Here is a 13501-nt window from a genome sequence, read left to right on the forward strand (position 1 = left end):
TAGCCAACATCTATCATGGTCCCCATTATGGGATAATCAAAATTACCTCCCAGGATTCTTCCCTTGCCCTGCTGATTCCCACCTTGTAAGGCACTGTGTGGTCTGAATTTGGATGTATATACAACCATCTTGATCTGAATAAAGAAAGCGAGGTTGATGAAAACTTCAAAAGAAAAGCATACATAATTCTGCTTCATTCTATAAAGATGGGTCTGAGCTAGATATGTTGAGTCTGAGATAATTCCCCCTTTCTTTCAAAAAAAAAAAGAAAAGCATACATAACACGGAATGAGAGGATGATGGGTCTGAGCTAGATATGTTGAGTCTACAATGCAGTGCTAGATCCAATAGATTTTCGTGTCATGGTAGGTAAATATTTTGGAAGTAATGTGGTCTAGCAGGTAAGCTAAACATTACCTGGATCCCAAAAACATATGACACGTCCCTGCTACCTCCAAGTAGGATGTAATTATTCTCCAAGTATGATGTAATTATTCGGTAGCAGGATTAAAAATATATTCAGCTAGCGTAGAGGCATCAAACCAAGTCTTCCTTCAAACATTTAAGCTGCACCATTACTCAAGTACGGTTGGTCGAACCATCACGACGTTGGATCCTCCTTTAATAGTAGAAGATATGGATGTCGGTCCATATCCTCTCCTCTCCGTGTGATAAGACCCATTCCCCACTTCCCCACTTGCACCCAACCCAGGGAGCCCCAAGGAGGAAGGAAGGGAGGGAGGAGAAACCCTAACCCTAGCGAGACCTCCAGAGAGGCCATGGATCCGTCCAAGCTGGGCGAGCTGCGCTCCTTCGTGGAGGCGTGCAACAAGGACCCGGCGCTCCTCGCCGACCCGGCCCTCGCCTTCTTCCGCGACTACCTCGCCTCCCTCGGCGCCACCCTCCCCGCCGCCGCCGCCAAGCCCGCGCCCAAGGTCCGATCTTCCGCCCCTTCCCCGGCCCCGATCCTCTGTTCCCTTTCCTTGTTTGTCCGATCTGATTACTGGGTTGGATTTGGACCGGCAGGCGAGGTCCATGGACGACATCGACGACGACGACGACGACGAGGAGGACGACCAGGACATGCGCGACCCCACCCCCGAGCCCGACGAGCTCGACGAGGAGATCGTCGAGTCCGACCTCGAGCTCGACGACGACGGCGTCGTCCACCCCGACCACGACGACGCGCCCCAGAAGGTCCCCTGTTCTGTTCACCCCCATCCTCTGCTTCGTTCTGCTCTGCTAGTCCAGATTCGCGGTCAACTCGCATCACAGCAAGCACTAGTTACTGCTCCTGTTCTTGGCCCCGCCGCGGGATCACAGTAGACTGACCGGCTTCAGGAAATGTGACAACTTCCTCTGGCGAAATCCTGCTGCCTTGCACTAGATGGCTAGATTGTAGTCATCTTACAGCCCAGGATTATGCTGTTTTCTTCCATAATTAGTTACACTCAAGTTGCTAGATCTTTCATCATTACCTTACAACCAAGGATGCTCTTTTTCTCTTCAAATAGTTCGTCAATCTTCACTGCCCTGTCGCTGTTCTAGTCTAGTTGTTCTTAACCATGTTCGTACGCTTCTTTAATCCTCTGGCAACTTTCCATGTCAAATTCGCTGCCTTGCTCTAGACCGTTGCTACCTGACAACCCGGGATCATGCTGCTTTCTTCTGCCACAGTGCTCTATTTTGACAACCCAGGATTGTGATGCTTTCTTGTACTATAATTTTTTAATCACACTCCACTGCCCTGTTCTAGTCTAGCTTTACTATTACCAAAGAAGCTCCTTTTTCTTCTTCTTCTTCTTCTTCACAATTTGTCGAGCTTCACTGCCCTGTTCTAGTCCAGTTCTGCATAATGTAGTAGCTTCTTCTAGTGCGCGATCACTTCTTCAATACAGCTGTCTCTCTGCTCTTAGCACATCCCTTGACCGATGCGCTGATTTTTGTTTGACAGATGGGAGACTCTTCCGTCGAGGTGACCGAGGAGAGCCGTGACGCCTCCCAGGAAGCAAAGGGCCAGGCAATGGAAGCAATGTCAGAAGGTAGTACACACTCTTGACTTGTTGTTTGCCTATGTCAGAAGGTAGAACACTCTCTAATCTGTTGCTCTGTGCTACTATAATTTGTCAGGGAAACTGGAAGAGGCCATTGAGCACCTCACCAAGGCTATACTGCTGAATCCAACCTCGGCAATCATGTACGGTACCAGAGGTATAAATGATGTGACTGCCGCTCATGCATTCTCTCCTCTTGTTGCTCTACAGAAACATTCCTTATGTCGGTTGAATCCACTGTCAGCAAAACTTCATTTACTTGCTGCCCATGTAACTAGCAGCACCTGACTGGGTTGTGGAATCCTTGTGTTTTGTGCAGCATCTGTGTTTATCAAAATGAAGAAGCCTGCTGCTGCCATCCGTGATGCGAATGCTGCTCTAGAGGTGATGATTCTGTTCCCTTTCTGTCCCTTTATTTTACTGCCCTGTTCTGTCTCATGCACCATACATGCGGTCTAGATGCAGAGGTTTCTGGAGTGTAAAGGGATGGGTTAAGTATACAGCATTTATGTTGATTGCAAACAGGGCATGATGCTCTTTTATCTGATATTACCCGTCCTTCTGTTATGTATTTCTTTCAGATCAACCCAGACTCCGCAAAGGGCTACAAGACCCGTGGAATGGCTAATGCTATGCTTGGCAAGTGGGAGGAAGCTGCTCGTGATCTGCATGCCGCGTCAAACATTGACTATGATGATGAGATCAATGCTGTGCTCAAGAAGGTGGGATGTTGTTGCATCAACTATGTCCTATCTATATGTTTGGACACAACGCATATGCTCATATCAATGATACTGATGCTGGTGACCTTGCAGGTGGAGCCTAATGCACACAAGATAGTGGAGCATCGCAGGAAGTATGACAGGCTGAGGAAAGAGAGGGCGGAGAAGAAAGCTGAGCGTGACAGGCTTCGTCGCCGTGCCGAGGCACAGGTGGGTTCATCATCATACTAGTTTTTCCACTTGTGGTAGGAGCTTTCCAGGGATACTGTTTAGGATTCATACTGAAGCTCAATGGCTTGTGTTTTTGACAGGCTGCTTATGAGAAGGCCAAGAGGAAGGAGCAATCATCAAGCCGCTCTTCAGGAGGCATGCCTGGTGGAATGCCCGGTGGCTTCCCATTCCCAGGAGGCATGGGTGGAATGCCTGGTGGCTTCCCCGGAGGAATGGGGGGTGGTTTCCCTGGAGGAATGGGTGGAGGTATGCCCGCAGGAATGGGTGGAGGTATGCCCGCAGGAATGGGGGGCGGTATGCCCGCAGGAATGGGAGGTGGTATGCCTGGAATGGGCGGTGGCAGAGGAATGGGAGGTGGTATGCCTGGAGCTGGAGGTGCTCCTGGGAATGTTGATATGGGTGACATCTTGAATGTAAGTGCTTGCCCAGTGTCTGCCTGTCTTCCTTGTAACCATAACTCTTGATACTGGAGAAACCTGTTTTACACAATGTTCTTCTTTCTTCTCTTTGAAACAGGACCCTGACCTGATGGCAGCATTTGGTGACCCAGAGGTTATGGCGGCCCTTCAAGATGGTACAGTTTTCTACTCAAATAGTTCTCTAATCCCCATTTACTTTATAGTACAGTTGCCTGTTGTAGTTGATCTTCCTGGTCAAGTCCTGGTGCTGGAAAACAGCTGATTGAATATAAATTTCTCTTAATAATAGCAGTGGTCATAAGTGCAACATATTTCTTTGCATAGTACTCCCTCCGTCCGAAAATACTTGTCATCAAAATAGATAAAAAGGGATGTATCTAGAACTAATATACATCTAGATACATCCCTTTTTGTTCATTTTGTCGACAAGTATTTCCGAACGGAGGGAGTATTTAGTCTGTTTTTGGAGTACAGTGGGCATATTTGGTGAGTTATGCAAGGTGCGGATTAGTTTGATTGAATATTCTGAACATGCAAGCATGCTAGTGATGTATGCTCAATCCTGAAATCTGGTGCGGCAGATAATTTTTTATCACTAGAGGCCACTTTATGTGATGCGTTTGACGATATCTTTATTCTTATACTACTAGATTAGTAGATATATTCTAATAGTTCAGGTTAGTACTCATGGTATCAACATTCCTTGTATGCATCCATGTCTAGTGAAAGTTCTAATTGTTAGGACATAACCGTTTGCTTGTATCACGATGTATTTGCTGCTTTAGGGTTGTGTGTGAGAACTGCTGTAGGCTACATTGTTCTGGTCCTGTACTTTCTTACTCGTCAGGGTAGTATTGCATGGCTCAAATATTTAGATGGGAGGTACCATTTTATATGAGCTACACTAAATCTTTGAACCTTGCGTATTCTTAAACTTGGATATAAGGCTTATACAAATTGTAATATCTAAACTTGGATATAATGCTCACAAGAACTGTAATCTCTGCTTATATGCCTGCTGCTTTAGGGTTGTTTTCTTTAGCTGCTTTAGCCTATGTTGTTCTTGTTCGATACTTCCTTTGCAGTGACCTGACCCTCTGTTTGGTGCAGTGATGAGCAACCCTGCCAACTTGACCAAGCACCAGGCGAACCCGAAGGTGGGGCCCATCATAGCCAAGATGATGGCCAAGATGAACGGGAACCGGTGAACGCCCCCTGAGCCCGCCCTCGTGACCGATGGTTTTGCGATCATCAGCAGGACAAAAAACTCTGGTTAAGTGTTGGCAGTGTCTTTTTGGCATCGAGAAACATGCGTGTGTTGTCGGTTGGCGATACTAGTGCGCAGAGACGCTTGTTGGATGTGGGATATGTCATGCCTGGCTTTTTATTACATGTTGGTAGTAAGTAGTGGTAGCGAACCTGCGGTGGCTGACAGTCTGCGGATGCTTGAGGGTTTTACCGAGATGATGCGACAGTTCCCTGTTTATATATTTGGCAGAGAAGACTTTACAGCTGATGAATGCCTTTTATTTATGCCTGCGATTTGTGTTGCCTGATTCTTATTTGCATTCTGATTTTTGCTGTGCTTTGCATTTGTTACTTGTTCTGTTTGCTGAAGTAGTGTCGCTAGTTGAATTGGTTCTGTGCCTGTTACTTGTTTGTTTCTTTTTCCCTAGTCCAGTACGTGTTTCACAGTTATTTAGAGATGATTAGCATTTGATAACAATTTTTAAAAACACAAAAATTGTTTCAAGCATTTCAGTACATGTGAGCATTTTTTGAAATACTTGAGCTTAATTTGTTATTTTTTTGAACATTATAAGAAAACCAAACAATTTTTTTGATAGTTGAGCCCTATTTCTTTGACAAGGACGTAAAAATATTTTACGGCCCGTCCTTACTGCCAATAGAAGTATCGGCTGTTGGTGGCAAATGATACACGCGAATGTTTAACACCAGCGTCAGATCTGAAACATTTTTTAACATTTATTGAAAAATTGTGAATAATTTTGAAAGTGCGAACCAATATTTGTGTTGCACATATTTTTATGACCCACTGTTTTTGAAAACGTGAGCCCTTTTTGAAATTCTGGATTATTTTAAAAAGTAAAAGATTTTTTAAAATTCTGAAAATTTGCTGAAAAACACTTTCCCAAAAACACGAACAAATTTTGGAAATGGAAGAATATTTTTGAAACTCCCAAACATTTTTTGAAAGCATGAACATTTTTGAACTTATGAACAATTTTTTTAAATGGAAACATGTTTGAACATTTGAATCATTTTGTTTATACAAATTGAACTTTTTATTGTAGGATGAACTATTTTTAATATATGATGAACATTTCCTTTAACAAACTAAACTTTTTTTAGTGTATGGTGAACCATAGTTTTTCAGTGCATATTTGTATGCGCTGATTGTCGCGCATATTCTTCCGCATCCTTAACTCCACTCTATCTTGCCGTGCTTTGGCCAAAGTGCCTTTCTATACCCAGGAACAAATGCTGGCATGAATAGTAAAATCTAGAAAATTCAAAAAAAATCTGATTTTTCTGTGACATACTTCCACAAATGTTTGTCGTGCACGCAAAAAATCATCGTGAAATCACATTGGCAGAAATCGTGCCAAAAAATGCAAAATCAAAGCTCAAAAATGTTTTTGTAAGTAACATTTTCAGAGCATCGATTTTGTTTTTTTTACCATGCCTTCCACCAATGTGATTTTGTGATGAAATTTTGCATGCACCACAAACATTTGTGGAAGTATGTCCCAAATAAATTTCAGATTTTTTTTTGATTTTACTGTTCACACCAGGAGCATTTGTGCTCCTGGGTGTAGAAACTCCACGTCTCCCTCTGTAAACTTTTACAAGACGTTTACAGGGGGGCGTACTTTCTTACTGTATGTATGTAGCCAGCTACCTGTGGGCTACCCTTGGTTCTCTCAGATTTTGAGTATGAATATATCTAGTTTGAAGATACGGAACAAGATGTAAGCAAAGGACTTCTTGCTTCTAATGGATTCTATTCTAATATTCGTATTCACAACATACACTTCCAGCGGCCCGAGTTGATACCTAGCTATTTGTTCTCCACCTCCTGCTTTTGACAGCAGCACCGCGTACTTGTTGTCAATGGCGTAAGTAATCCCCCTACAACTCGTCCTTCGGGTTCGAACCGGAGCTCTTCTCGCCCTCGGCCGTCGAGCTTGAGTCATCGGTCTGTGCCGCTGACGAGTCCGGGCGCTTCAGCTTGAATGGGATGGCGGCATGCTTCTTGAGGAACTTGTACATCTCCACCACCGTCCGGTCCCCCTCAAAAGTTATCTACAAGAGTTCAGCCAGCAAATTGAGTTAGTATATCAGGTTACCAGTTGACTAAAATCCCATAGCACCATTCAAGCTCCACCCATGAGTTTAGCTAGCTGTCCACTGAATCTACCACCATTACCCAAAATCACAGGGCATGACCAATCGTAAAGCACCTACAAAGGCATATACACAAAATTTGCAGGGATATAAGCATGCACAAATCAGCAGCTAAATCACATGGATGTTTTAGCTGAGTTTAAGGAGTCTAGAGACAGCTCTAGCAAAGCATAACGATAGCTGTGCTGAGAAGCCCTATTAAGGAGAGGGGCGAGGTTAACGCGATTGCTACCAACTGAAAGACAAATCGCAAAATCGTAGTAAGAGAGATGTGTTGCAAAGCAAGAAGTGAAACATCACATATGTAAGCACTTACAGGCTCAAAGCTTTTCTTCCCAGCTGGATAGAAGAGTATTGTGGGGAATCCATCAGGCTGTAACAGGAAGCAAAGTGTCAAGTCAGGAAAGATAATTAAAAGGAAAACAGAGCTAAATGAAAGGCAGCTTCAAAATGTAACAGTCATAATCATAGTGCCACACCAAAAATAGAAGAGCGCGAGCTTCCCCATGCGCCATTTAATACTATATATGCATCAAAAATACTGTTGCACTATTTCAAGATGTTATGGGCCTCCAACTATAGCGAGATAACCGGGGGACATGGCGCCATCCTTCAACAAACCTGGCGACAGTGTTCGTTTCTGAGGCTCAACTCAACTTGTCCCATAAGACTCGAGCTCTTGTCTCTATCTTCCTAGCCAAATCTGTCTTGCCAAATACGACCTATTTCCCAAATTAACCTGTCTCTAACTCCTAACAGCATGTGATTCAAATCTGACAATAGCCATACGACCTCTTTAGCCCGTTAGACAAACTGTACCATGACACTGTAGCGTATGGATAAATAGGTGCAGAATAAATATATTTATCATATACTGATACTCCCTCCGTCGCAAAATAAGTGTCGCTGACACCAAAGTTGTGCTAAGTCAGCGACACTTATTTTGGGACGGAGGGAGTAAGATGGCAGCAGACAGATAATGGACCTATACTTTCTGTGCACCATAAACAAGTACAACTGCACATTCAAGTGAGGAAAGTGTTGAAATAACTTCTACACGTTTTATAACTAGTATTGTTTCATATAAAATGTATGTAGAGGTTCTATGACTGTTGATGGCCCGGCACTCAGACTAGTCTAGCAAGTAATATCCAGTTTGAAGAAGTCAAAAGATAGCGACACAGACCTTGGCACGAGGATGCTCATTGTTTGTGCCGTCCATTTTGGCTATTACAAGGGAGTCGATGCCACGGAGATACTTGGCCAGCTTGTTGTAGATAGGCTCCAGTGACTGACAATGCCCACACCATGGTGCATATACCTGCGTCCAAAATGGCACGGCGTTATGGACAACACACATTTTTTATCTTCTCAAATACTACCTGGCAAGAACTGAACATACCTCCAAAAGGACATCTTTTGATTCATCCAGAACTATTTGATCTAGACTCTTGCCAACAACAACTTTGACATCCTCATCATTCTGCACGGGAACACAAAGAATGCCTCATTGTCGTGTAAATAATGACAGGGAAAAGAGATATCAGATAATTCTTCTCCACTCACAGATTCAGGTACTGGGTCAGACTTGTAGGATGGTGTGAGCTTGTCCTCCAGGAAATCTTGAGCAAATTCCTGGGTATTAACAAGAAGTAGAAAGATTTTTATAAGGAACACTGTACTTTCTTGAACAATGGTACTTGATACCATCCTACCCAATAACATTAGCAGAGCCTCAACATCAGCATTCAGCAATGATGAATCGGCAATGATGAGACAAGTGCTAGTTTGGCGAAAGATGAGAAAATATACATGGACATGAAAGTTTCTGAAGCAACATATAGCACGATATAAGCAGAAATATACCGCGGTATAAAAAAGAACAGCATAAATCATCAAATAACGAAAAGCAAAAACACGTTCGTCAGCTTATATATTGCTAACATACTATATTCTCTTGCAACTGTTGACCACATTCTTATGATTTTACTTCCAATCTGGTACTCCCTCCGTCCGAAAATACTTGTCCTAGAAACAGATAAAATGGATGTATCTATAACTAAAATAAGTCTAGATACAACCATTTCTAGGACAAGTATTTCCAGACGGAGGGAGTACTGAATTTGCAAAAAATATTTTAAGCAATTACCTTCATGGTGTCCAGTGATATTTCACCACTGAAGAAAAACTTCTTAGCGTCTTCATTCCCAGTGTAAGCAAGAACCTGCAAAGTAATCAAATCAGGATGTACAAAACAGAAAGAGCAGACAAATTAAAATCAAAGTCAAATTATTGCATTCTATAGTTCTTCTGTACAATAAATCAACAGATAGATAAACATGGCAACAAAATTAAGAGCCATTACCGTGGTCTCTTGTCCAGTAATTCCAAAGTAATTGGCAACAGGTTCACCAACTTCCTCATTGTCACGCTCCACAAAGACAAATAAAAGCTGCATTTGAGACACAGGCCACATCAGTGCTTAGTGAGACTCCACCTCAGCAAACACACAAGTTATTAGAAAGGAAATAAGTGATGGCTTGGATTTGAGTATAAAACGTGGAACATGACAGAGGAAAAAGTTCATGAAACACTGGTCCGATCAACAGGAAAAAAATACCTTCCCCTTGAATGATTTTGCTGTTTCCTTAATGATGGGCAGAAATTTTGAGGACTCCTTCGCAACAGCAAATAGCAGAATCTAATTTCAAAATTAGAAGACAGCAGGTCAGCGAAGGAGTAATACATGGGTCGACAGTATGATGAAAATAAAACCCCATGGCAGACAGCATGGCATACTTGCTTCTTGATTGGATTATCGAAAATCGCAGGGGCGGTCTCCTGTGTGAGGGTGGTGATCAATGGGATTTTGTTGGCCGACACAAACTCGGCAATCGCAGACGCTCTGAACTCGCCATCTGCATGGCACACGGTACATTATTATCCAATTTAACGGTCAAACCAAAACGTGTAAAGAAATGGAAAGGAAAGGCTGGCGCTGAAAGCCAAAGCAACTCGGAGGTGAAGATACCAAATACGGTCAGCTTCTCCTCCTCTTTCTTGAGCAGGACTACTGACGGGCGCTTTGCTTCCGGGTCAATGTGGAAAAGCTTGGCTACATCGGGGCTGGTGGTCTGATAAAAGCTGATGGTATCTTCCAGCCTTGAAGCAGCAGCAAGCTCATCACTGTGAGCACCCTATATAATTTGATGACAAGAGTAATTTAATGATTTATCACCATAGTGTATATATATATGCAGCGCAGAATTAGAATAGCCAAAAATACAAGCGCATCTCGGATTTGTTTTCAGTACATGGTAACAGATCATGCAGGTTGACATTTTATCTAGTAGTGAGCAAAGGAATCATGGAACAGACGAAATGTAATTTTGGATCATGAAGCAGCAGCAAGCTCATCACTATGAGCACCCTAAAACATTCAATGATAGAGTAATTAAGGATTTTATCACAATGTTATATGCAAGTGTCCGATAGCTAAACATATGAGCGCATCCGGGAGCCGTTCTCAGCACATGGTAACAGAACATGTAGGTTGACATTTTATCTACTACTAGTACATAGTAGTGAGCAAGCAAAAGAACAAGGGCATTCAGAAATACAGGTGCATTGTATTTGTGGTCAACTAAATTTGGGGTAACAAACATGGCCACATGAGTGCGTACCGATAGCTAAACATACGAGTTGAACTCAGATTTGTTCTGAGCACATGGTAACAGAACATGCAGGTTGACATTTCATCCAGTGAGTCATCAGAATATTCAGGGAACTGAGAAGAACAGGTGCATTGTATTTGTGGTGAACTAATTTGGGGTAACATGGATGGCCACATGAGCTGTTTGGCTGTGATTCAACAACTGTATTCTTGGGTCAATCTGGGTAACATGGTTTGGAATTGAAGAAATTTTGGGTTTGGTTGACTTTGCTGCCACTGGAGAAGGCGCATTGCGTACCGAGAGGTGGTCGAGGAAGGCGAGCACGGCCACGTCGTCGCCGGTGACGACCTTCTCGGCGTCGTCGACGGCGGTGAGGTTCTGCACCGCAGGGCCCAGCTTCTTGCTGATCCAAGCGACAATGGCGTCCCTGCAGCAAAGCAAAAATTCTTAGCAGCAGCTGCGGAGCCGGAGCAGGGAGGGAATTGGGGATCTGCAGAAATTGCTCACTTGGTCCTCTCGCCGGAGTAGTCCCTGGGCACGCCGTCGATGAAGAAGAGGAGGGTGGGGTAGCCCTGCACGTCGTGCGCCTGCGCCAGGTCGTGCTCCTCGGTAGCGTCCACCTTGGCCAGCGCCACGTCGACGCCCTGCTCGGCGAGGGCGGCGGCGGCGGCGGCGTAGTGGGGGGCCAGCGCGCGGCAGTGGCCGCACCAGGGCGCGTAGAACTCGACCATCACGTGGCGGCGGGCCGCGAGGACGGCGGTGAAGTTGGCGGCGGTGAGGAGGAGCACGTGGGCCTCGTCGGCCGCCGAGGGGTGGGAGGAGTCCTCCTCCGGCCCGTCGTCGTCGCCGAAGAGGTCCTCGTCTTCGTAGTCGGCGTCGAGGTCGGGGAAGTCCGGAGCGCCGTCCTCGGGGTCGTTGGGGGTGGCGTCGTCGAGGCCGGCGTTCTTGATGAGGTATTCGAGGTCGATGTCCGGGTTGGAGGTGGGGACTGAGGCGGCGGCGGCGGCGAGGGGGAGCAGGAGGAAGGGGGTGGCGAGGAGGAGGAGCAGCAGGAGGGATCGGGGCGTCGGCATCGCCGCCATGGCCGGCCGGCCGGCGAGCAGCGTGGGAGCGTTGGGGGAAGTGGGGAGTGGAACTTGGATCCGCCGGCTGGACTTGCAAAGACTCAATTTTTGAGGAGAGAGTCCACCACATGAGGAGCGTGTGAGTTTTTTTTTAAGCATGAGTACACACATACGCGCTCATATACACGTGCATACACTCACCCTTATGAACGCACACACGCACACTCTACCCCTATGAGCACCTCCGAGAGACTGACCTGCCATATCATCTTAAGATTTTACGAAGTCATCGTAGGCGCCTCGTAGTCGACGGGAACGTCTACTCCCACTAAAAGCGTATCGCCGGAATTCTTGAAATAAATCCAGGATAAATGCGAGCACCAGGATTTGAATCCTGGTGGGTTGGAGATACCACTGTCCACCTAACCATCTCAACCAGAGGTTGGTTCGCTGAGGAGTGTGTGAGTGAGTGAGTGGCCACGGTGTGGGGCGCGTGAGGGCCCAACGACCCCTCCTGCTAATGGGCCAGGCAGGCCCAACCAACGCCGATGACAATGGATGAACTGAAAAAAAAGGTTACACCCTTAAAAAAACAGGTCATGATTTTTTTTAAAACCGTTTGATGAACATTCGGCGAATCGACTAGTCCATGCTTCTAAGTTTGCGTCGAGGTTGGTTTTAGCGGATGAGTTGATCCAGACAAATCGGACCGGATGGGGTAGGCGGCGGCCAAAGGGGCGGCGAGCGCGCATGAAGATGGGTGTGCGGGGTCGAAGGGAAGGAGGAACGGGGACGTGGCCACACGCGGGGGAGCAAGGGATCCGCCGGAGAGAAAAGGGAAGAAGGAGGCGGCGGACGGGGTCTGACATGCTGGACCCGCCGGGAGCTCCGCGTCGCCGCTGTGCTCGCCTCCTCTCCCGCCCGCTCGAGTGCGCCTCTTCCTTATCTGGAGTGGTCGGAGTGGCAAGTCGCGGGCTGCTTCCCGAATATCAGCGAAAATCGAGCTCTCCCCCTCCGAATTTGGGGATAGAGGCACAGGCTTTCGGAGCGGGCCATCAAATATTTCAGCCCAATTCCTTGGACCGATTCCTTGTCCATCCAAACAACGGAATTCGGGATATCCAATGCCAATATCAATATCTAGGCTTGAATATCAACATTCAAACGAAGTGATAGGGTATTCAATAGGATTGATTCTTCATGTCACATATATTCACCATTCAATGTGAAAAATGAATTAATTTAGAGCATCCCCCATAGACAGGTAGAACCACATTAAATGGACAAAACACGCTAGTACGCCGTGTATTATATGTTAGTCAGGCCACCTTAATCTAAAGTTTGATGCGGCACCCCATTTAATGGCGAAAGAGACAACATCCGTATCTTCATCTAGATATAGATATTAGCACAAAATCCATAGCATCTCGTAAGTTTTCTCTGGCAAATAGGAACTGTTTTTAGATACATGACTAAGATATGGTCGCCGGGACTGCTATATATGAACACGTGTTTAATTCTATTAAATAGAGCTTACGACATAGTGCGGTCAGGGATCTTTTTTATCTTATTTGAGAGAACTAGGAATAAATGTTCTTTATAAGTCTATAAATGTTTTTTATCTTTTTTATCTTATTTGAGAGAACTAGGAAGCCCAAATACTAGAAACGAGACAAAGCAGAAGTTTCTGCTGTATCTTATGGGGGACAAAACTATTCTGCTTTGCCTCATGGTGCTTGTGCTGCTAGGAAATTCCGCCTGCGCTGGTACATAATCAAGCTCCCTGTTCCTCTATGTGTGTGTGTGTTTCCTTTTTCCTTCCGACCGGAGTATGTAGAAAAAGCTGTCATGAATATTGTCAACTCAACCGCACGAATTTCTTTGAACCCTTTTAATTCGGAGTTCTTT

At 45.2% G+C, this 13501-nt stretch overlaps 2 protein-coding genes across 3 annotated transcripts; one reads left to right on the top strand and one right to left on the bottom strand.

Annotated features, from left to right (window-relative positions):
- Positions 1 to 656: 656 nt before the first annotated feature.
- LOC123131558 (FAM10 family protein At4g22670) lies at positions 657 to 4959 on the top strand. The gene is made up of 10 exons (XM_044551201.1): positions 657 to 935; positions 1027 to 1197; positions 1955 to 2042; positions 2131 to 2211; positions 2374 to 2438; positions 2636 to 2776; positions 2870 to 2986; positions 3088 to 3420; positions 3524 to 3581; positions 4537 to 4959. Exons 1-10 carry the CDS (start codon positions 780 to 782, stop codon positions 4632 to 4634), a joined length of 1308 nt encoding a protein of 435 aa, XP_044407136.1. The 5' UTR covers positions 657 to 779; the 3' UTR covers positions 4635 to 4959.
- A 1391-nt stretch (positions 4960 to 6350) lies between these two features.
- On the bottom strand, positions 6351 to 11703 carry LOC123131559 (protein disulfide isomerase-like 1-4). Of its 2 annotated transcripts, none has more exons than XM_044551202.1 (12): positions 11037 to 11701; positions 10827 to 10956; positions 9887 to 10052; positions 9655 to 9773; positions 9476 to 9556; positions 9221 to 9307; positions 9005 to 9079; positions 8422 to 8490; positions 8258 to 8338; positions 8042 to 8176; positions 7172 to 7228; positions 6351 to 6753 (listed from the first exon to the last, which is right to left on the bottom strand). In XM_044551202.1, the coding sequence occupies exons 1-12, from the start codon at positions 11609 to 11611 to the stop codon at positions 6580 to 6582; spliced, it is 1749 nt and encodes a 582-aa protein (XP_044407137.1). In that variant the 5' UTR covers positions 11612 to 11701; the 3' UTR covers positions 6351 to 6579. The 2 variants fall into 2 exon arrangements, with proteins under 2 accessions (XP_044407137.1, XP_044407138.1); XM_044551203.1 differs by having other exon boundaries at positions 6717 to 6911; positions 11037 to 11703.
- Between the last annotated feature and the right edge of the window lie 1798 nt (positions 11704 to 13501).

The sequence above is a fragment of the Triticum aestivum genome, chromosome 6A (assembly GCF_018294505.1).
Source record: "Triticum aestivum cultivar Chinese Spring chromosome 6A, IWGSC CS RefSeq v2.1, whole genome shotgun sequence".
Lineage (NCBI taxonomy): Eukaryota > Viridiplantae > Streptophyta > Magnoliopsida > Poales > Poaceae > Triticum > Triticum aestivum.

Coding starts and splice junctions, on each gene's coding strand:
- LOC123131558 (XM_044551201.1), top strand. CDS start 780: ATGGATCCGTCCAAGCTGGGCGAGCTGCGCTCCTTCGTGGAGGCGTGC. Junction 2,043..2,130: donor AATGGAAGCAATGTCAGAAG/GTAGTACACACT, acceptor ATAATTTGTCAG/GGAAACTGGAAGAGGCCATT. Junction 3,421..3,523: donor ATATGGGTGACATCTTGAAT/GTAAGTGCTTGC, acceptor TCTTTGAAACAG/GACCCTGACCTGATGGCAGC.
- LOC123131559 (XM_044551202.1), bottom strand. CDS start 11,611: ATGGCGGCGATGCCGACGCCCCGATCCCTCCTGCTGCTCCTCCTCCTC. Junction 10,053..10,826: donor CCTTCCTCGACCACCTCTCG/GTACGCAATGCG, acceptor CAAATTATATAG/GGTGCTCACAGTGATGAGCT. Junction 9,774..9,886: donor GGAGAAGCTGACCGTATTTG/GTATCTTCACCT, acceptor TGTGCCATGCAG/ATGGCGAGTTCAGAGCGTCT.